Below are 23,417 nucleotides of genomic sequence, written 5' to 3' on the forward strand. Positions count from 1 at the left end.
AAGTAGTGTGATGTTAACACTGAAATGTATATTCTTAAAATTTCTCTTGCCTTGGTGTTGACTAGAAGTCTGGTTGCGTGACAAAACCAGAAGTATTGCGCAACAACTAAAACAAACTGTTTCTTGTCGTCTTCAGGAAGTTCACTCGGACGAGATTGACACAGATTCGGCCTACATCCTGTTCTATGAGCAACAGGGAGTGGACTACTCACAGTTTCTGCCAAAAACAGAGGGTAAAAAGATGGCAGACACCACTAGCATGGACGAAGACTTTGAATCTGACTACAAGAAGTACTGTGTGCTGCAGTGATGCCACGCTCTTCCACATCAAAGACACTGGGGCTGTCAGTATGCCAGTGCAATGAGAAGTGAAACGGCTACGTCGCCCCAGAGGACCATCATTTGTGAAAGCACAAAATATCAGTTAGCCGACAGGCACAAGACCGCCGCTGACTGCGCTTTCAGAATAGAGGTACCTGACACTTCAGATACACGAGGGAGAGACTGAATGAGTGAGTCGCAGAGAACTGTAGCGATCATGTGATTGTTGCCAAGCAAACAAATAGCCAGTCCCTTGATATCACCATTACCAGACAGACAAAACTGCTCTTTCACGTGCCAGCCCATACAGGTGAATCCAGAAATCATGTAACAAGAGCTTATGCTTCTATGTTGCTAATATTCAGAATGCTACTTGACAGAACAGGTTAAGTAGGAAATCAACAGTGGAGATGGCATTGGTCTTAGTTTTGTCAAAGTAGATTGCTTTTTTGTTTTTTTCTTGAGTAAGTTCCATACACTACCTCACATCTTTCGCAGTTGGCCAACTGATCAGAAAATCAGAGTGACAGAATTCTATCACCTGAGGGCAGTTAAAATTACTTCTACTTTATAAACCAAATTCACTTTTGACTTTAGTAGAATGTTTCTACTAATTAATAAAATATTCTCCCAATCCTCCGCTGCCAAATTATGCACATACTATTTTTGTTGATTTTAGTTTTAAATCTCAAGATGGTTACTTTCAGGCTTCATTTTTCTTTAGAATAGTTAATATATTACTCTCCTTATTTTTTCTTTCTTATTTTTTTCTTTTTATACATTTATTTTTATCAGTTTTTTAATGCAATTGTTCACTTTAATGAAACGCATTCGCTTACAGCTTTAGTCTCAGCTGTCTGATCAAACCACAAATGCGCAGCTTTTACACGTTTTCCTGTTACCACTGTATTTTCTTGCTTCGCAAAATACTGTGGACCCCAGTGACAAAAATGGCAACCAGATGCATATCTAAACAATGTTTTCTTACCAGAGAGACTGCTTGTCCAAGCCAAAGTGTTCAACTGGTCATGTTCATAGTTTACGGGAAGCATGGCATACTGTTAGATTAGAGCATTAGAGGTTTGTTGTGTGAACAGTATTAGCACAGAGAAATATTTCACAACCTTTGCTTTTAGAAAACAGCATTCTTCTCACTAAACTGCTGACCGTTCTGGACGTCTGTGTCGGAGGGTGTTCCAGGTTATTAGTAGCATTTCTTAAGTGACTCTTTATAAGAGATCCCATCTTAATTACCACTGTGAAAAGTTGAATGAAATATTGTAAGGCTCTTATTTTGCAGCAACTCATCAACCGAATGAGCTCCTCCTGTGAGAGAAATCATCGGGAATCATTCGCATTTTGCTGCTGTACTTCTCCAATTTCCATGTCATGGATATTCAAACTAAATTTGCCTTGAAAAGAAAGGTTTATGTCTGTTGAAAAAAGAAACGTCAAATAAACATAGCTGTATTACTGTAAGGCGATTATTAATCATCATAAAGAGTAATGCAAATATGATGTATGGACTGTAAACATTTTTTAGGTATTTTAATGTTAAAATAAACATAGATATCCAACATCCAAAATCTAAATATAATTTCACTGTTCTCTTGGCCTTTTGCGCAATTACAATTACAGTAACAAATGTTTCTGAAACCCCAGACATGTTTTAAATATTCACTAATAATTTTTTTTATATAGGGATAATTTATTAAAATGGCAAAATGATCTCTTTTCAAGTAGTGCAATGAACTACTGATGTGTGTCTTTGTCCATGTTGTTAGTCCTAATTACGTTAAATTAATTTTGATGAACTGCTAGAGATGTATTAATTTAATGAACTTTATTTTGTAAAAAATTGACATTGCACTGACAAATGTACATAAATGGTTTGTAAATACGCCAATGAAAATGATGTATTTGAAAATGAACTGTACAAATGTACTTGTAGTTGTATATGGAGTGATACTGTTGATCTGTAACAGTTATTCAAGAAACAAATTAAATGCAGCCAAATGCAAGTTCTTCTCATCTGTGTTTATTTGCTGGTGAATGATGTGAGGTGTTTCTTCCAGCAGCAAAGAGGAAACCACACACGTCCCTCTCTGTAGGGGTCTATAGAGTCCACTGCCATCAGTCAGACCTATTTCCTTGAATTCAAGCCGCATTTGACATTTAAACTAACCTTTTGTAGGACTCTTCCACTTGCCTGACACAATATTTTCCTGCAAGACTATTTCCCTTGAATGAAATATACAAATTAAGCTACTGAGAATCGCCTCAATACCTTTTCGCACATTGTGGTTTGAACAGTTTCACACTTTATAAATTGTGACTAGCATGCTGTAGTCAGGATGTGTGTCGACCTGCATGCTGTGCTACTTATAGAATTCTGCTCTAAACCACAGGCAATGAAGAAATGTTGCGTATTGTTCAGAAGAGCACCTTAGCCTCAGTGGTCTTCATGCATGCTCGCACAGTATTGTCTCATGCAGAAGAAGGTTAGACAATGGGGTGCATTGCATAATGAGTTCAACCTGGGGACCTGCTATTTTAATCGTCTTTTCTACAAGGTGACAAAACGTTTTTAACACGTTTGCTTTTCATGTCTTGCATTTTAAAATATAACGTTTCCTGGCTGACAATCAAGGTATTTTCAAAATATTTAATTTCATTTAAAATGAATAATAATTTTTTTTTTGTCTTTCTTCTTTTCAGTTCCGATGAAACATCTCGCTCAGATTTTTTTAAAACATGTGATGCTTTTGGTGTTATTATGACAAATAACAGTTCACCTTATTTTAATGGGATCAGTAAGTTGTTTTTTTTCAATGGCTACTATATGTATGTGTGTGTCTATATATATATATATATATATATATGCGTGTGTTTGTGTGTTTGTATACATTTTTCTGCTTTTATCGAATTAGGTGACAGATACAGGCCTTTTTTTTTTTTTACTGAATAAATGTACTGTATGAAAATGGACAGTAGTTTATTTAACTTTGATGGCCATCGCATAAATCTTCTTTTTCTCCTTTTACAGATATCGATTTTGGACACACAATTCTAATCTGCATCTATGCTGTTACCATGTTCTTCATGATTGTACTCGGATGCCTTTGCCTAAACAAGTATATAACATATTTTTATTATTATTAATTTAAACAAACCTTTTAAAGTTTGAATCTAATAATAGTTCTTAATATTAATTTAAATATTAAAGTTTATATATATATATTTAATATTTAAATTAATATCAAGTTATCTGTGTGTCTGTGTGTATAATAGCACACTACCATTAAAATGACCATTTACAGTTTCTAAATAATTATTGCAGTAATATTTATAATAACAAAAAACAAAGTAACAGATTCCAAATTTTGTTTCTGTTTCACTCCTCAGGTATCGGTCAATGAAGAAGACCATACGGGAGCTGAGGCAAAGGAGGCCGGCTGTGATCCCCCAGGTACCTTCCCAAGATTCTCCATCTCCTGATGTCCTGAAAATTCCTGAACTACCGGATCGTACTAAAGAGGACCCTTTACAGAGACAACAAAGTAAATTGAGCTGCAGATTTCCCTGGAAGCCTCCACTACAGGTTTACTATTCTCTTTATTTTTCTATTCTCTTAATTTTTTTATTTTAAAAATTTTACTAGATGAATTAAACATGTGTTGATGTGTTTTATAAATGCATATTAAATCCATCACAACTATGAAATGCGATTGACTAACTGTATAATGCTCCTACAGTGTAACATTAAGAAATTATCTTTAGGTTCCTCGGTTCACAAAAGGAGACCTGAGCCTTATTCAGCTCATAAAGGCGGGTAGAGAAGGAGCCTTCTACAAAGCAAGGATCATAAGGGGGACATGTAATGGCCATTCACTGGTCATTTGTAAAATTGGAAAAGAAGGTTGAAAACGACATGCAAAAATATTTCTGTTACTTAAATGCATTTTCAAAACAAGTTATTTTTTGTACCAAAATGCGTGAATGTCTCCATAATGATCCAGCAGTTGTTCAGATCCGGTGTTGTTTTGCAGGTATCACCTCAAAGCAGATGGAAAATGAGGTGTCTATTATGAGAAAGCTGGCGTATCATAAAAATGTGATGCAGTTGCTGGACTGGAATACAGTGGAACGTAAGACATGCTGCTGCACTTCAGTATTATTTTACTCTAATAAACTTTAAATGGATCCTTGCAGCTAGACGGTACAATATATAGACTAGATCTTGCCTGTGCAAAACTCACTGACATAGTCTTTTATTAATTAATTATTAATTTGTGGCCACAATTTACTAAAACGAGGGAAGGAATTCTTAATTTGTGGCCACGATTTGCTAAAACGAGGGAACTAATTCTTAATTTGGTATCACAATTTACGAAAATGAGGGAACTCATTCTTAATTTGTGGCCACAATTTATTAAAACGTGGTAACGAATTCTTAATTTGTGGCCACAATTTATTAAAACGAGGGAACTCATTCTTAATTTGTGGCCACAATTTATTAAAACGAGGGAACTCATTCTTAATTTGTGGCCACAATTTATTAAAACGTGGTATCGAATTCTTAATTTGTGGCCACAATTTATTAAAACGAGGTAACGAATTCTTAATTTGTGGCCACAATTTATCAAAACGTGGTAACGAATTCTTAATTTGTGGCCACAATTTATTAAAACGTGGTAACGAATTCTTAATTTGTGGCCACAATTTATTAAAACGAGGGAACTCATTCTTAATTTGTGGCCACAATTTATTAAAACGTGGTAACGAATTCTTAATTTGTGGCCACAATTTATTAAAACGAGGGAACTCATTCTTAATTTGTGGCCACAATTTATTAAAACGTGGTAACGAATTCTTAATTTGTGGCCACAATTTATTAAAACGAGGGAACTCATTCTTAATTTGTGGCCACAATTTATTAAAACGTGATAACGAATTCTTAATTTGGTATCACAATTTACTAAAACGTGGGAAGTAATTCTTAATTTGTGGCCACAATTTATTAAAATGAGGGAACACTTTCTTAATTTATCACAATTTACTAAAAATAGGGAAGGAATTATTCATTTGTGGCCACAGTTTACGAAAACGAGGGAAGGAATTCTTAATGTGTTAAGAGTGTTCCTGTAGCTCAATTGGTAGAGGATTGCGCTATCAGGTGCAAGATTGGGGGTTCGATTCCCCGGAAGCACATGATAGGTAAAAATTGATAGCCTGAATGCATTGTAAGTCGCTTTGGATAAAAGCGTCTGCTAAATGAACACATTTAATTTAATTTAATTTGGTATCACGATTTACTAAAACGAGGGAAGAAATTCTTAATTTGTGGCAACGATTTATTAAAATGAGGGAAGGAATTCTTAATTTGGTATCACGATTTACTAAAAAGAGGGAACGAACTCTTAATTTGTGGCCACGATTTACTAAAACAATGGAATTAATAATTCATTTGTGCCCACAGATTACAATGGGAATGAGTCCTTAACTTGTGACCAGTAATTACTAGAACGAGAACAAATTCTTAAATGATGGTTACGACTTAACTAAAACAAGGGAACAATATAAATGAATGAATCCATTTGTACTTGAAAGTTGCAATGTAACAAGCATTCCCTCTCCAATTCTACTATTATTATTTATTTATCATTCATCCAAGAAAATTTGTACTAAACTTGTACTTAAATAATGTAGTTGTTTCCATCTTGTGACCAAAACACTGTCTTGTTTCCTCAGAGCCGTATATGCTGCTCATGGAGTTCATAAGTTGCGGAACCCTCCGCAGTTTTGTTCAGAAACACAAAGATGAACTGATTGCTGACCCTGAACTGCAGAGCCAGTTCACCATCGCGTCCTACCACATCGCCCTGGCCATGGAGCACTTACACTCCAAAATGGTATCACCATCTGCCACAAACATAAAACAGCTGTTCTGTTAAACAAACAGAGAGTCATGTTTACACTATAAACATAAATGGAAAGAATGATTTCAAATGCTTTCTGCATATTATTCAGGTGGTGCACAGCAACCTTGCTTTAAGGAACATTCTGGTGAGCCAATTCCCATGGGAGGTGAAGGTAGCAGAGTTCGGCCTGGCCAGAGACTTGACCCGTATGAGGAGCAGACACAGCAGCAGAAAAAAACAATACAAGGTGAACAAATCGCACCAGTCCGTCCCCACATCCTCATAGCTCATTGCTCAATGATATGAATGTGATCTCATAGGAGCGTGTGCCGCTGCGCTGGTATCCTCCAGAATATTTCAGGAACAACTACTACAGCTTTAAGGGAGATGTCTGGGCATTTGGCATTTTGCTGTGGGAAATGCAGACATTCGGTAAGAAATGTCTGAGATATTTGAAAAATTTTGTTAAATGTTTTTTTAAGAATAAATAACAAATACTGAATTTTTATATTTCACAGGCACCTTGCCGTATCCAGATCTGAACACATCTGAGCAAGTGGTGTATAGTATCTGTGCTGGTTATAGGAACACTGTACCAGATACCTGCCGTCCAGAAATGTGAGTGACAGAAGTAGTCTGAAAAAAAAGTTTTGTTTTACATTCACACACACACACACACAAAATATTCTTTGTAATTTGTATTTCCTTTTTAAAATGTAGAGAAAATGTCATGCAAGACTGCTGGTTGGATCCCTACACATCTAGACCTGCATTTACACACATTGTCAAGATCCTGGAGAGTATCGTGGAGCGTGATGGGGTGAGTCATATTCATCCTTGATCTACTTTTTAAACGTTACCTTTGTCCTATAGATAAGTGATAAAACATTAATATTTTGCAGGATTATGTGGACGTTGACAACCAAAGGATCATGAATGCAAGAGAAAAGTGAATTAAAAAATATATATAACTTCTAACTTTTTAATTCTATGAGAATTTTGTAGCAGTTATTTCATCATTGTTCTCGTGTAACTCCTAATTGTGTGCAGGCATACTTTTTGGAAAATGTTTTTAAGGATTTATATTCTATACATGCTGCATTTGTAAAGCAGGAAGACATAACGCAACTCTAAAGAACAAATTATAGTATTCTTGACATGTGTTCAATGACAATTTTCCAAACAAACAATCTAAAAAAAGTGAGTGTTAGATGTGATAAACATGCTATTATTTAAATAATAATAATTGACCAATAAAATTGTTTTATATCAGTTTTCGTAATTGTAATAAAAACAAAAATTAATTTGCAGTAATAAAAATACATTTTATCAGTCAACATGTAATAATGTTTACATAATTAAACAGTAATTTAATGTTAAATGTAGGAGTGTTAGGTCCGTTTTTCTCTATTGTCACACTGCAAATTCATAATTTAATGTGGAATCATCTTTATCAAAACTCTAGTTGCTATGGTAATTTCAGTCAGGCTTGTGGTTGCGCTCCATGAGCCAATGTGCGATCACGAACCCGCCCCCTTCAGAATCAACCGAGCCGACGGGACCAATGGGAAGACAAAGATTAGGAACGAGTGCATTGAAGGACCAACCAGAAACAGAGGAGTAACACGCTACTCCACACTGACCACTGACGACGTCTACTTCTTCTGGTGAATTACTGACGGAGGAAACGCTAACCAAAATGTTTCTTCGCGTTTTAGAAATCATATATTTCTTTTACTTTTTGTCCCACATTCCAATTACTCTCATGGTTGATCTTCAACCTTTACTTCCTGAACATCTGTATCCATCCGAGGTAAGTTTGCACTTTGTGCTGCACACTTTTGTGTTTGTCACATATGGAGCCATATGATATATCTAGGTTACATGTAAATCTTTCTCAGTAAATCAATTTGAGTGCTTGCTTTACAGCTGAAAGCCCTACTGCAGTGGTATGCTGCTGAGTTCAAGGATCCGATGATAATGGACCCTCCTGTGTGGTTCAGATCTTTTGTATTCTGCGAGGCTCTCGTGCAGCTGCCCTTTTTCCCAATTGCTGCATACGCCTTCATGAAGGGTCAGTGGTGTTTGACTAAAACGTGATAATGGGTGTTAATGATTTGTAGAATCCGTTTTAAATATCACAAGAGTGGCATCTAGTGGTGAATCACTTGTTTCAGTGGAGACCAGTTACTGTTGTCACATTATTCCTGCTTATTGATGTATTTGTCTATTTAATAGGTGGCTGCAAATGGATCAGGACTCCAGCAATCATTTATTCTGTTCATGTGGCCACTACTCTAATCCCCATTTTAAGCCACGTCCTTTTTTATAACTTTCCACTGGCGCCACATCCAGGACCCCAAACTCTGAAGGAACGTCTGACCCTGGTGTCCATTTATGCGCCGTACCTCATCATCCCGGTCATGATACTGCTTACCATGCTCTTCAGCTCAACGTATAACTCAACCTCTCTGAAAGGAAACGCTTCCTCAAAGTCCAAGAAACAAAGATAGGGAGTTCATCCCTTCTATAGATTCATCTTATGATGAGTGTATAGATGGATGTATTCATTATAGTTGTTGCTAGTGATTATATGTGATGAAATATTTCAATATGTGCCATCTGATAATTGTATGTAGCTTTTAATCTATTTCATGTTTTTTAAAGTAATTTTTTGACATCATATAATTGTTTACTGATCATGACAACACGTTAATGCAAAATATATTTTTATTCAAATGTTCTTCAAATCTTTATGAAGTTTGTTGCATATTGAGGTTACACACTCGATGATCTAAATGGTAAATATAAACAAACAATAAATTAATTTGGTTTTAAATAGTTTTCCTAAACTTCTACAGAAAAAATATTTTGGTTCTGGCCTATGAGCAGGCAATAAAAATGTCTCACTGAATGAGTTCAAGTCACAAACAGCAGTTAAAATACAAATCATACAAAAAATAAACTATTTACCTGATGATGTTTCATGATGGAATTATTTACAGTGACATGCAAATACTGTATTTTCCCACAGTTTGTTTTACAAACAAATTTACATATATAGTATAAATAAGTTATTTTGTATATAAATAGTTTTAATTTGAGATTACGATCTATGGTTGGATAGATTACAAGTATGCACTTCCTTGAACTGGTCATGAAATATCACTCTGTTAACACCACAGAGTCAGAGGCTGAACAGATGTCTGTTGTCACCTTTTAACTGGTTGATTCAGTTTACACCGTTAGGGACCCTTCAGTTATTAGGAAGTCATTGTAAATCAAGATGCATAGCATCACTTTTCTTGTCTAACAGAAAGAGGAAATAAAGCACTCTTATTTCTGCAGTATATACTGATCAATGAATTCACTCTGCTCTGCTTCGACTTTTTGAAGAGCTTCATATTCTATTCGATACCTGCAAAACAAACAGTCAAGAATTAAAGGAATACTTCACCAAAAATACAATTTGCTTAAAATTTACTCCCACTCAGGCCATCCAAAATGTAGAGGAGTTTATCAAAACAGGTTTGGAAAAATTAACACTTCTTCACTTGCTCACCAGTGAATCCTCTGCAGGGGATGGGTGCCGTCAGAAACAGTACATACAGGTGATAATAACATCATTACAATCCACACAACCTCAGTCTGGTATCAATTTGCTAATTACAAACGTATATGATATTTTAAAATTCAAATCATTGCTTCCATCTTAAATACGAGTCCTCTATCCATAATATTTATTGTCTATAGAGATGTACACAGATATAAACATATGTTTAAGGATTACTTGTGGTATACTGAGATGTTTTTATCAGCTGTTTGGACTCTCATTCTGATATCAACCATTCACTGCAGGTGATCCATTGGTGAGTAAGTGATGTAATTAAATAATCCAAAATCTGTTCTGATGAACAGGATGGCCTGACGTGGGTGAGTAAATTCCCAGCAATATATTCATTTTTTGGGGTGATCTTTTCCTTTAAGAAGACAATATTTGCAGTTGTTTTTCAACCGATTTCAGTACATTCCTTGCACCTATGGCCTGTAGAATAATATGTAATCATTAGTTATATGAATGTCCATTACACAGCTATGCACTGCTATTCATTTAAAATCCAAGAGCATACCCTAATTTTTTCAGTTTCAGCTTCCTTTGCTAGCTCATCCACAAGTTCAATGAGTCCACCTACAATTTTCTGAAACTGGCCTATCTCTGTTTAAATAAATAAAAAATCCAATTCCTTATTGATCTGTACTATGAAAATTAGCAATGAAATGCTGTTCAGTTTGCAGCATGAAACTCACTGTCAACAAACTCCTCACATTCCTCATTTGAGCACAATGGTTTTGTGGCTCACATCAGACTCGAGGACTCGTAGTTTGTTGAGTTCATCGAAATGAAGACCAGCTTCGCCCAATGGGTCTTTAGCCATGACCAGAGGAACTCGATAAAAGCTAAAAACACACACAAATACACAGGCAGATGTAAAAGAACAAGCACGGGCATTATTTCATTTTGTTAAAAGTGACGAAAAACAAATACAGAATTGGTTTTCCAGCATACACTGCCCATGTGTCACTAGATAATAATAAGCTATCTTACCGATCAGCTAGTTAGAGTTACATTTAACTACCACTCTCACCACATTACACAAACCACGCATACTTCGTTTAAATATGAAGAAGACAAAACTGCTACAGTTCACAAATGTCGCTTTGTTGCTTGCGAGGTCTGGCTGCTCTCGTGATAGATAAACAGACCAGCTGGAAACTTTAGTATCTTGAAAAACATTGTTGAAAAGAAAAACGAATTCCACATAAATATCCCCTGAAATTATTAGACCGAATGAGACATTTAAATAAAGTAAAATTGCAACGACCGATTTAAACCTGCCTGGCTTTGATTTGATTATGCGGCTCTCCTGCTGGACTGACTGAGCGCCTCCTCGCTCTGTTTGACCGTCTCTCGGCTGCTAGGTGACGCCGAGCCACCTCATGATGAGAGAGAGGGGTGCACAAGACTATTTTAATTATTTATTTCTGCCATCTTACATTTTTGAAAATGAAAGAAAGCATAGTTATATATATATTAAAATACGAATTGGTATTTATTATTGCAATGATGAGAGATCGCTGTAAAAAGTGTATTTGCGGGTAATATTTCACACCACACTCCCCCTCCTGATATTGTAAACACCCGCATATGAACTCTTCCTGCAGTTCCACATCTGACCACTGCGGTGTGTGCGAGGGATCGGTTGAAATACTAAACTCTTGTCAAAAAACACCAGAAGAAGAACAAGCTGGCCCACTTAAGGGCGCCAAACTCTAAAAATATGTAAATCTTTATATTTCATATCTATACTCGTTAGGTATTGAAAACATACACTGTTTATGTTTAACGTTCGCTTTTTACCTTCTGATTGAGAGCTTGACCATCTCTGTGGGTAAGTTAACCGGTAAATGGTAGTAACGTTACAGTCGTTATATCACCATCATTTGTAAACAACTCGTTGCAGCTGGTTAGCAATGCAGTAGTTGTCTTTAACCTGTTGAGCCTGACATGAAATAATAACCAAAAATATATATTTCTAAATGGAACTGTTGCTTTATATGGCCAAGATGAAATTCTAATATACTGGAAAGTAAACCAATAGCATTTAAATAATAGGCTACTTAAAGTGCATCTAAATATCAGCTGTCAATCTAACTTATATCTCACAATAATTTGTCTTAGTAAGATAGTTTTTAGATGTTTAGTGTTATTATCAAAGCTCTGGTGTTTTTATAGTGGGGATGCAAAACATAATGCAATAATTATTAATTTATTTTTGCTATTATACGAAAAGGCCTCTTACACATTAAAATATATGGACTATCAAATCAGACAACAGAAGGCACCTGTACAGCAAGATTGATTTATATATATAAATATAAAATCAAATATGACACTGTTGGCTACGTGTACTGCATTTAAGATAACTGAGACTTATTATAGGACTTATATATCATTGCTCTTTTGTTGTTTTTGATTGCTTCCATTGTCATTTCAGCTGCTGACGATTCAGAAACATGCCTCTGTCAACTCAGTCCCAAGCAGACATTGACCAGTACATTCTGATCGCCAGTCTGGATAACGCAAGGAATCTGTCCAACATCCTGAAAGCCATCTCTTTACGGGACCATGCTATCTTCAATGCAACACAGAATGGCTTAAAAGTCACTGTTGAGGACTCCAAATGCCTTCAAGCCAATGCATTCATTCAGGTTGGGGACGTCTTGGTGGTCTTACGGGTTCGGTAGACAGCAGTTGGGTTGATCAGTGTATCTGTGTGTTTGATTCCTCAGGCTGACATCTTTCAAGAGTACATAATCAAAGAGGATGCAGTTGGGTTTCAGGTTAATTTAACTGTTCTTCTGGACTGCCTCACCATCTTTGGGGGAAGCACAGTCCCAGGTGTGTATCACAATGATAATCCAGTCTTTCTTTTGGAAAATGTATTAAAACACTAATTCCTGTCTTTTATTTGACCATTGAGGTGTGTGCACCGCCTTGAGAATGTGCTACAATGGCTATGGATATCCGCTGACTTTATTCCTGGAGGAAGGTGGTGTGGTCACCGTATGCAAGATTAATACACAGGAGCCGGAGGAGCCCATAGACTTTGACTTTTGCAGCACAAATGTAACCAACAAGGTGATTCTGCAGTCAGACAGTCTTAAAGAGGCTTTCTCTGAGCTTGACATGACCAGTGAGGTTCTGCAGATTACTATGTCACCAAGTCATCCTTACTTCAGGTACAGTGAGTGTGCACCCAACAGATCGTCATGTATAGTCAAGTCAAATTTAATGTCAGTAGATATTCATTATTTGCCGTTTTACCTTAGATTATCCACATTTGGGAATTCTGGAAACGCTCATTACGATTATCCCAAAGACTCAGACATGATGGAGCTGTTCCAGTGTACTAAAATACAGACCAACAGGTAGGAGGAGCTTCTGTATTTGACTGCATTTCCCATCGAGCAGAGCTCTGTATGACTTCACAAAACAACAGCCTTATTAACTGCTTATAGTTGTACCTCTGAGGCATTCACACATAAGTACTAAAAGAAGAATCAAGAGTTCCTGAGATTCTCTTGTTTATTCTCAAAGGTATAAGATGTCCCTGTTGAAACCCTCTACAAAGGCCTTGGCTCTGTCCTGTAAAGTCTCGGTGAGAACTGACAGTCGAGGCTTCCTCTCTCTACAGTACCTTGTGAGGAACGATGACGGTCAGATTTGTTTCGTGGAATATTATTGCTGTCCGGATGAAGAAGTGGAAGAAGAATAGATTGGAAAGAGCAACTGTTTTTGTCTCGTTTGACATTTAGTGTGCACCGACCTGATGGTTCCTTAATCTGTTTCTGATTTAAATTTATATGAATATTTCATGAACAACAAATATTTGAAGAGTTGAGATGCAACAGCCTCAAAGTGCCATCTAAAAAATGTTCTTCTAAAACTATCATTTTTATCAGGCTCTTATATTTAGGTTCAGTCGTTTTACTTTAATGCCAATGTATGGGTCCCTTTCTATGCCATTAAAATGAAATAACTATAAATAAATAGAGGAGCCTGATAAAAATGCTAATTTTAGATGAAAATTACAGATGACAATTACTCCGTTGCATCTGAAGTCTTAATTTGTAGAGTTTATTACAAGTTTATAATAGTAAAAAAACTGGGGTTTGTATTGAATTTGAGACAGTATTCTGTGTGACCTGCAGGGGGCGGCAGAGAAATGCTATTTAGGCGACTGCATGTAATATTATTAAGAGCCCGATGTTGGTTTAAGTTTAATATGTTAAAGATGCACAGGTTAGTTCAAGCCGTTATGCAGTTTTATTTAATATGCGACTAAAAGATTATATATATATATATATATATATATATATATATATATATGTGTGTGTGTGTGTGTGTGTGTGTGTGTGTGTGTATATGTATATATATATATATGTATAAATAAATATATATATTTATATTTATTTATATATATATATATATATATATATATATATATATATATATATATATATATATATATATATATATATTAGACAAATCTAATGTCTCCAAACAATTTTTGTATGTCTTTTATAACGTATGTCGTAAGTCGGTTTATAACAACACTCGTAATATTTGCATTGTTCTACAGTTAAAGCTGTTGTCTGAAACATCTAAATGTTTAATGCGTGTTCTTTTTATTACACGAATGCGTTGCGAGGCAAAAATGTAGTTGAGCAAAGCAGCTTGATGTTGATGCTGGCTGACGCACGCACTTCTAGAAGAAAGTCCCAGAACAGCGCGCGAGGCTTGAACTGCCGCCTCGCGACCAATCGCTTCTCCACTCGCGGCTGTCGAGGCAACACTGTTTCCGGGCAGAGGAACATTACAGGAGCAAAACAAGTGCACTTCTGTCACTCTCTCATCTCAGCGGGTTACCACTGCCACAGGCAAGCTGCTTAAAGAGGCTGCAGTAAAGCCCGCTGAAAACAACCAAAGTTCTCGTTAAATAGCGTTAAACATATTTTGGACAATATGTAGAGAGCTTTGGACTTATTTGAATAGTATTTCCTTATAGCTGAGAATGAAAAAGATTGTTTAAATCCTTAGTATCTAGTTTGTTCTGAACAAGGGTGCTAAAAGTCTCATTTAAATATTTTGTTTCTTTTATTGATTTCTTGCACCAACTTAGTTTGCCTGAAAATAGTTAAAAAATAAAATATAAAGGGAGCAGGTCTCTGCAGTCTCGGAGTGTGTGTATTATTCTGCATGTTGTCAGTGAATAGTGTACATCCTTGGAGCTAAATTATCACTAAAAAGGTCAGTAAGATTAAAAAAAAATATATATTTTTATCCAGCAAGGATGCATTAAATTTATCAAAAGTGACAGTAAAGATATTTATACTGTGACTTCTATTCCAAATAAATGTTAACAATTCTGCTTTGCTTTAAATGTTTTACAATATATTAAAATTACATGTATAAACAGAAAGATAAAACATTTTATTTTGTATATATTTCACTTAATCAGTTTTGACTTTTTTTAGTTTGTTTCTCAGCCTCGATGTGCATAAGAGACTTATTAAAAAAACTGTACATGGTTAGTTATTATATATTGGAGCAGCTAATATAGGTTCATTTTTCAAATCCTATGCAACAAACCCATTCTTGCCTATTTACAGAAGACAATTTAGTGCGGTTCAGGCATTCTGCAGTTCTCCATCTGTCAACTGTTGTGGTGACTTTTTTTTGTCCATAAGTGTTTTCAAGGCCGTTATCTGCAGCAGCACGGTGGCACTTAGTGAAAAGTCATGTAATTGTCTTAAAGATAAAAATCGATTTTCATTCAGCAGACATAAACTATAAATATCCCTACAAAATCACTTAATTTATGCACACAAACAGACCCAACAGACAGCATCCAACAACATTCAGCGTAACCAAGTAAACACTGTCCACAGACCAAGACCAGCGGATCATTTGATAAGGGAGAGCAACCTGATCCAGCTGGAGCTACATCTCTCACAGCAGGTGATATCAGAAGATGGCAGCACTACACTAGCACAACACAAGCTTGCTTGATGAAGAAGTGGGTGATCCTCCGCCCGTTCCTCAGATAAACAAGCTAGTGCTGATCCACTGTCTGATGTCTCGACCTACCAGTGAATCAAGAGGTGTCAGGTTCTGGGTTTTTTAAACACAAACTTAGCAATGACCTAACTGTTGTGACACTCCAACAATTAGCCACAAGAGAGCCCATGGGAGATGAAGAGAAGGTGCACGGCCTCACGGGACAGTGAGTCATCAATCATATCGTCTGTTACATTAAGTGACAGAGGGTATATTAATTTACTAGAAGAAATAATCTTTAACACTGTTAATGAAGCTTAATTGCTTTTAAATTCTTTTAATGGTAAAAAAAAAAACTAGAGTAATTATTATTAGTATTATTATTATTATTATTGTTTAATCTTATTTACCCCAAACCTGTATTGTGGTTTGAGCAGCAAAAAAATGGAAATTTAGTTTTGGCATTACAGGATTTAATTAATATATTTCATAATATTACGGTACATTTCATTTTACAGTAAATAGATGCAGCATTGGTGAGCATAAGAAGATTCTTTCACAGCGTTGTAATTATTCCAAACTTTTGGCCAGTAAGTGTACTTTAAATAAACTTGAAACTAATTATACTCTGTTAATGGATAAACGCTTGATTTTATCAACATCAGTATGTGATGTCTGACTTTCCACGAAACAAATGACCGTGAAATTGTTATGCCAACAAATGCACCACACCAACTCCTGTCTAGTCAGCTGAAAGGAGCCCTGCAACGGGAAACTCCACGGTGCATAAACATGATTGAGTATTGCATTCCTTCACTTTGTGGTAAAAATACCCTTTATCAACAAGCCATTGTTTGGGGACTGTGGGTGTCACATGGGGTCATGGTAGCAACAGCTGGCCTTAACAGCCCTCGACAATCCTCCCCCAAACCCATTAATACTGCTTTCCCTCTGCCTCGGCTTGCAACCATGTGTGAAATGATCCTTGATGATGGAGATGAGGTAATGCCTTCAGCGGCTCTGACATCACTATAGCCTTTCCCATTCAGAGCAATTGACCATCACTTCCATAATGAGCTTTTTGTCTTACACTACCTTTCTTTGAGGAAAAAGCAATGAATGTGACACCTGTGAATATATGCTAGATGATGAAATTGCCATTTTATACACTAACGGATGATAATAAGTTATATTTACCCAAAGATGTCTAAAATAATTAAGTTTCATTAACACATACAAATAGATGGATATACGCTTAATCATGAAAGTATAACACCAAATCAGTGATATTGATCTGTCAAATTAGATCATGCATTGAGTTCCAAAGTGTTCCCTTAATTTTTTTTAGCAGTATATATATATATATATATACATTTAAATATAATGTGTGTATTTTTTTATCATTTTGTTATATGCAATATATTTTAAAGAATAAATTGAAAAGTATTATTTTTTTTTATTTTAATCATTTTATATAGAGAGCTCAATTAAATATGACAATCTAATGGGTAATATTAATAATTATAATACACAATTCATACATGATTCCTCTGGTTAATGTGAATTAAACACACTATAATCAGAGGCATCCTGAAGCACAAATAACAACAGCTTATTGTGCAACATTCTCACAGTGGTACACAAAACATGGGGTTCTCTGTTCCATTCCTTTCTTGCTATCGTTTATATGTAAACACTCAGAACTGGGACTGAAACTGGGTTTCAACTGAATGTTCTCTCACTTCTGTTTCTTTATTGAGAATGTTTATGTAAAAACATAAACAATAAACTGTTATAAACAAACAAACAAAAATTGAAATCTGGATCCTCGTGACTTTCAAGTTACGTAATCAATCACAAATGGCTCATTTTCAATGACTCAAATATTAATCAGGAAGTATGCATGTTTCCCCTGCTCTTTCCCCTGGAATTACATGCGACATGATCCTTTCTGCTACAATCATGAAACCTGATTCACAAAATAACACTATGACTACAATCGATGACCACCACACATTTCAAATGGGATCTAGATGTAACCCCAGTCTTGTGGTTTGTCAGCCTTCTGGACTCGTAGATCATTTTCTGGGATCTGTCATTCAGCAACCTTCCATTACCTTGAAGGGTGGCAGCTGCAGCCCTGTGCCACCAACAGGGACTGTTTATCAGGTGACAACAATGAAAACTAATAGGTGAAAAATATGTGGACGAGCAGTGCCTGAGACAGGTTTATCAGCTATCATGACTACAGTAGAGAATGAAGGAAGCAGGAGGGGGTAAAGTGAAGGATGATGTCACCGGGACACAGTATACCTGAGCCTCACTCTAGTGTCTACACACACACACACACACACGGACGTTGTGTTTTGGTCACGGATGTAACCGTTGCAGCCACACAGAAACATACGCATGGATCCATTCGCTCACAATCAAGACTATCTATATCTCTAGTGAACTTTGATAGATGGCATGTGGCCACTGGAGCAAAGGGAAAACTTAAGATACTGTCTTTTGTGTTATTGTGCTAAAATGTCATTACAGATGAAATGGGAACAAACATGTTACTTGTTTAACCATTGAGCTTTGTATCAGTTGTTTATTTTTATGTAAATGAGTACTGTACGTGCTCAGTGGCCTGACCTCAGGCTAAAAAACAGAAGTAAAAGTGCTGTTCCATGCATATTCCACTGTACTAGTAATAATAATAATAATTGTACATTATGTAATGTTTTTTATATACACCCAAACACCCATACAGCTATTTACTATAGCTAATAATACAATTATATTATTATGTAATAAGGCTATTACAATATTAATAATAATTAATTTATCTATTAATTCTAATGTAAATAATTATTATTATTTAATTAATATTAATATAATTATTATTTTTCCAGTACTTATATATATATATATATATATATATATATATATATATATATATATATATATATATATATATATATATATATATAAGAAATTAAAAAAAATATTGTTAATACTACTAAATTATTTTGTATTTATTTTGTTTTATCTTTATAATTATGTATGCAGTATATATAAATATATACTATTTCTAATACTATAATATTAGATAATAATAATGTAATTTCAATATTAATGGAAAATATTCATATAATATTATTATTATCACCGTAGTCTGTTTTTATTTATAATATATAATTTATGTAATCTAAAAAAAATGATTTTCTTTATCACTAATAAATTATATACAAAAGCAATCTATTGTCTATTTTTTATATATTTGTTGCATATTATTATTTCCTATTTACTTATTCTATTTTTATTATCTGTGTCACAATAATCTGACTGTGCTGTTGAAGCTTCTGTCACCAAAACAAATTATTTGTTAACACCTGCCATTAAGTTATTTTCTGATTCTTAATTAATGCAAAGAATGCTTGCTAAATAAAATTATTAATAAAAGTAGTAATGTTTTAATTACATTTTATAATTATTTATATAAATTTTTTAAAAGTTGTTTATATGAAAGAATTTCATGGCAACATATTTATGTATGCAATAACACTGAGAAGAGACAACACGACATTTGCCGTCCCAGAGCAGTCTGCGTGGGGCTGGATGCCCAGACATGTAGGCCTACCTGCACCGGGATTCCCCTTTACACTGTGGCACTGCCTCATCTGCAGTGTATCTCTGCAGCTAAAGCCCTCCTCCATCATGTGCATGACATCTGTGTTTAAACAAAGGGTGCAGTCAGAAGCTGCTGGACAAAGGTCAAAGGGGAGGAAATGGGAATTCCGTATTTAATTAGCATAATGAAATCAACTATTAGCTTAGCTCAAGTTTGTTTTGAGTGCTGCACATCAATGATCAGTGACCGTTTGATGTTAAAGAGCATTTAACATCTCTTTAACATCAAAGAGTGTTAGTTACATTTTTCTTTAGTGTTAGAAGTCTTTATATTTATGATTTGTTTAACTTATTAAAAGTGTATGTTTTATTAAAGTTTATTGAATGTCAAACGATTAAACATGCTTTTTAAATGTGCACATTAGCCCTCGAGACTTAGGGCAAAGGGAAACAGAATGTCACAAACGGAGAAAAGTATTTCTCGAAAAAAAATTTTTTTTGATGGGGAACGTTTTTATCTGGAAAATAAATGATCTATGTTAATTAGCAAAACACTGCCCACTGTTGCAAGATAAACAAGAACAAGCACAACAAATGTACTGTCTTTATTGCATATGCAATTTGTACAGGTTTAACCAAAAATCTCAATTAATAATGCATGTTTAATGTTCTGTTTGTTTGTTACATTTATAGTAGTTAGCCAGTCATGTTGAATGTGTGCTGCTGTCATAAAACACACAATGGCTTAAGAGTGACAATCACGTAGATTTACTATAGTATAAATGAGGCAAACATGTAATAGCAGCTTTTAAAGTTTCCATCAACCTTCAGAGGCTTATAAGTGCATATTAAGTATCACATACACACACACACACACACACATATATATATATATATATATATTATTTATTTATTTTGAGGCAGCAGATGTGCATATCTATAGTACATTATTTTTTACTGTTTCTTACATTAATGCTGAAACATTACTGTATGCAGAACAGCAATCACAGTAAAGTACTTTGTACACCGAGAAACCGATAACATCGACAGGTTTCTACACTAAAGCCACTCGGATTGCGAATCAACAAACAACAGTGGGCGTTTTAAAGGGCTGTTGGTTCCTGTGCGCTGTCTTGGCTGCTCTGTGTGTGTGTGTGTGTGTGTGTGTGTGTGTGTGTCCACCGTGCCTCACACTACGCCCCTCGATGACGAGCATGTCAGGACTTGTTATGAGACAGAAGGGGTGTGGCTTTATGCAAGCGCTTCGCGGGAGTGAAAGCAACTTGCTGTCATTAAAATCCAGCAGCTTCATCTCCACAAGCACACAACTAACTGCTTATCTAAACCATTGACACCGTTTGACTTTCCTCCAGCTGTGGAATAACATGACCGGTCATCTAACAAAGTGTTTTTAAAGCACGACACATATCTTGGTGTCAGAACATTACCCTGGAATAACATCTACTGACTAACAACGCATTTTGAAGGTAAGCCTACATGTGTTTTTATTCTTGTTGAGCATGCATTTCTTTGTTTCCAGGCATCTATGTACGATTACTTATATTGAAGACAGTAGATGTGGACTATTACTGCTTAATTTTTTTAAATAAAAAAAAAATCATAAAAATGACAGAATCAGCCAGTCTGTATTAGAATGCACGAATAATGGTCATTTTAATGGTTTGATCAGGCATAAATATGTCGTTTAGTTAACGTCTTTGTGTAAAAAGGGGTTCTGATGTTTTCCTCCCCTGCTAAAAAAGCCAGTTTAAGATGGTAGCTGTGTTTTTAATACAGTTGGTTTCTGGCTGCTCATTTGTTCAGGTGCAAGCTGCTCGAGCAGTTATCAGGTGGTCAGTCAAGCTGGCAGCTGGTCAACCAACAAATAAACAGCATACAGCAGCTAAAAATGGGATCTACTGTGCTCCAAAACGTAACTACCAGCTTTTGTGGGAAGAACCTAGCGTTTAACACCTAACGTTTTGTACTTCATATGTCAACCGACTATTTAAAGATAATAATGAAACAGACATGTCATAGCTTAGATGCCTGTTTTATTATTATCTCTAAATGGTCATGTAGGTATGTTAAAGAACTGTCAGTTTCCAAAATCTTCCACCTCTTCAAATCTTGAACCTTGCATCACTCAACAAGTCGCCGGCTGTGCGTTTGTAGGTGCCACTTTTCCGACGCTTCAAAATTTCCACATCAGCCCTTGCTGCCAATTGAGAAAAAATCGATAAAATCATAGTCAGTGTCGTAATTAGGAAAATGTAATATGCATTCCAGTGGAATTAAGCTTGTTAGAGAGACTCACTGTAGCGCGTAAGATTGGGTTGAAGCGCGGGAGAAGGAGTGGAACATCGCGTGCACGGATTTGTTTACAAACACATCCGTGAGCACGAGGCTGTAGTTTCTGCCATCTTGTGGACGCTCAAAATATAGGTTGCTGGGTCAAATAAGAAAAAATGCATTGCTAGGATGTTTTTATTTATTTATTGCCTTTTTTACATTTAAATACATTATTATTATTATCATTATGCAAAACTAAATTAGTCTAAATTTTTATTTTGGGCCGAAAATTGTTTTTAATTGTATTATTATCATTATTATTTATGTATTATTTATTAATATTACTATTATTGTTATTACATTAAGTCTAAATGATTGCGAATTTCTTTTTTTTTTCTTTTTGTTTGCTTTATTTTATTAAATTGTATTATTATTATTATTATTATTATGTATCCCATTAAGATGATAAATAATGATTCTACATTTATTTTCATTATTACTTTGGGGCTGACATTTAAATTTTTATATATATATAGTATTATTATTATTATTATGCACTTTTATAAGTGTAAATAAGTGCAAATTTATGTTCATCTTTATTTTGGGCTATAGAAATACATTTACATTTAATTTGCATGTAATAGCATATGATGTCATTTGTGTCCAGCTACATTTTTAATTCCTCTAAAAAATTTTCTCCTTTTCTCATTTCAAGGCTGTATCTGGAATGGCCCGACCAGAGATGAAAAGAAGGGTGGGTGATCGCAACCCCGGAGCACCAAATAGCTGCCGGATGGAGGTGCTGCGTCAGGACGCCTGGCCTAGCGGCAGTCCCATCCAGCCCTGCCACAGGCACCGAACCACCGCTACACAAACCAGCACTGTGTTGCCACCACTAACCCACATCCCCACACAAGATGCCTTCAGCTGGGACAGCGTCCAGCAGCAGGAGAATCCACTCAGGGATAATACAGGTTAGCTTCTGCAACATAGTGATTGTGATAGTATTCCTGTGGTGTGCATTGGTGGAAATCATTAGCATAATATATTTAAATGAAATTCAGAATACAAAATCATTGCCTTTGACTCCAAGGGTTAAAATGCACCAGAAAGTGCCTTCCCCTCCATAGTCAGAGAGTTCTTGCTGAGGCATGTTTAGACATGTTCTTTGCTGTTGGCTTCCTGTCAAGTGCTACACGGCCCACAACCGCGGCCCGTCACAGAGAATCACGTATTGTCTCAATGTCACAGCATCTCTAGCTCCTCATGCTCTCTTTTTCTCATGTTTTTAACCTGACTTTAGCTATCAGTTAACCTTATCTGACACTTCTGCTGACACTCCTCCTTGAAGGCTTTCCTCACTAGCTGATAGTCTGGCCGTGGTCCCTCCCTGTCCTCCAACTGTCCACCCTATCCCAGCCCACCCCTCATTCCTGTCCACCAATGGCTGGATTTCAGCTCAGACTGCACCGGCTTGCAGTTACCCTGGCAACAAGCCAGAACCCAGTACTCCCGCTATTTCAAGTCACCTGCGCAGAGGATCAGCAGATTCTTATGGCTGCGCCGCTAATCCTCTACACGGAGGCATTTTCTCTGTGCACACTCATGCAGAATGCAAGGAAATGATATTCTCCCTTACGGCT

The 23,417-nt window shown here is 35.8% G+C and overlaps 4 protein-coding genes and 1 pseudogene across 5 annotated transcripts in view; 4 read left to right on the forward strand and 1 right to left on the reverse strand.

The window, feature by feature from the left end:
• LOC128029212 (ubiquitin carboxyl-terminal hydrolase 32) overlaps window positions 1-2,342 on the forward strand; it is a 44,890-nt gene extending 42,548 nt beyond the window's left edge. For both annotated transcript variants that reach the window (XM_052616842.1, XM_052616841.1), the window contains exon 34: window positions 137-2,342. In XM_052616842.1, coding sequence (XP_052472802.1) covers window positions 137-310 — 174 coding nt within the window. In that variant the 3' untranslated portion in view covers window positions 311-2,342. The remainder of the gene's footprint in view (window positions 1-136) is intronic.
• Window positions 2,343-2,723: 381 nt separating this feature from the next.
• LOC128029213 (fibroblast growth factor receptor homolog 1) lies at window positions 2,724-7,552 on the forward strand. Its single transcript, XM_052616844.1, has 12 exons — window positions 2,724-2,894; window positions 3,040-3,134; window positions 3,368-3,455; window positions 3,727-3,922; window positions 4,102-4,240; window positions 4,371-4,469; window positions 6,073-6,233; window positions 6,352-6,489; window positions 6,563-6,674; window positions 6,761-6,860; window positions 6,963-7,062; window positions 7,145-7,552. Exons 1-12 carry the CDS (start codon window positions 2,848-2,850, stop codon window positions 7,193-7,195), a joined length of 1,326 nt encoding a protein of 441 aa, XP_052472804.1. The 5' UTR covers window positions 2,724-2,847; the 3' UTR covers window positions 7,196-7,552.
• A 310-nt stretch (window positions 7,553-7,862) lies between these two features.
• On the forward strand, window positions 7,863-9,219 carry LOC128029214 (sigma intracellular receptor 2). Its single transcript, XM_052616845.1, has 3 exons — window positions 7,863-8,055; window positions 8,172-8,316; window positions 8,481-9,219. Exons 1-3 carry the CDS (start codon window positions 7,942-7,944, stop codon window positions 8,753-8,755), a joined length of 534 nt encoding a protein of 177 aa, XP_052472805.1. The 5' UTR covers window positions 7,863-7,941; the 3' UTR covers window positions 8,756-9,219.
• A 486-nt stretch (window positions 9,220-9,705) lies between these two features.
• Window positions 9,706-11,183, reverse strand: LOC128029215 (intraflagellar transport protein 20 homolog; annotated as a pseudogene).
• Window positions 11,184-11,494: 311 nt separating this feature from the next.
• LOC128028595 (cell cycle checkpoint protein RAD1) lies at window positions 11,495-14,173 on the forward strand. The gene is made up of 6 exons (XM_052615857.1): window positions 11,495-11,692; window positions 12,299-12,512; window positions 12,594-12,702; window positions 12,785-13,043; window positions 13,134-13,232; window positions 13,402-14,173. The coding sequence occupies exons 2-6, from the start codon at window positions 12,318-12,320 to the stop codon at window positions 13,577-13,579; spliced, it is 840 nt and encodes a 279-aa protein (XP_052471817.1). The 5' UTR covers window positions 11,495-11,692; window positions 12,299-12,317; the 3' UTR covers window positions 13,580-14,173.
• Window positions 14,174-23,417: the final 9,244 nt, after the last annotated feature.

The sequence above is a fragment of the Carassius gibelio genome, chromosome A15 (genome assembly GCF_023724105.1).
Source record: "Carassius gibelio isolate Cgi1373 ecotype wild population from Czech Republic chromosome A15, carGib1.2-hapl.c, whole genome shotgun sequence".
In the NCBI taxonomy this organism is placed as follows: Eukaryota; Metazoa; Chordata; class Actinopteri; order Cypriniformes; family Cyprinidae; genus Carassius; species Carassius gibelio.

Excerpts from the sequence above, each read along its gene's own strand:
- LOC128029213 (XM_052616844.1), top strand. The coding sequence starts at position 2,848 with ATGAGTTCAACCTGGGGACCTGCTATTTTAATCGTCTTTTCTACAAG. Across the intron at positions 3,135-3,367 it reads ACCTTATTTTAATGGGATCA|ATATCGATTTTGGACACACA; the intron begins GTAAGTTGTTTT and ends CTCCTTTTACAG. Across the intron at positions 4,470-6,072 it reads GGACTGGAATACAGTGGAAC|AGCCGTATATGCTGCTCATG; the intron begins GTAAGACATGCT and ends TTGTTTCCTCAG.
- LOC128029214 (XM_052616845.1), top strand. The coding sequence starts at position 7,942 with ATGTTTCTTCGCGTTTTAGAAATCATATATTTCTTTTACTTTTTGTCC. Across the intron at positions 8,056-8,171 it reads AACATCTGTATCCATCCGAG|CTGAAAGCCCTACTGCAGTG; the intron begins GTAAGTTTGCAC and ends CTTGCTTTACAG. Across the intron at positions 8,317-8,480 it reads TGCATACGCCTTCATGAAGG|GTGGCTGCAAATGGATCAGG; the intron begins GTCAGTGGTGTT and ends TCTATTTAATAG.
- LOC128028595 (XM_052615857.1), top strand. The coding sequence starts at position 12,318 with ATGCCTCTGTCAACTCAGTCCCAAGCAGACATTGACCAGTACATTCTG. Across the intron at positions 12,513-12,593 it reads AAGCCAATGCATTCATTCAG|GCTGACATCTTTCAAGAGTA; the intron begins GTTGGGGACGTC and ends TTGATTCCTCAG. Across the intron at positions 13,044-13,133 it reads CCAAGTCATCCTTACTTCAG|ATTATCCACATTTGGGAATT; the intron begins GTACAGTGAGTG and ends GTTTTACCTTAG.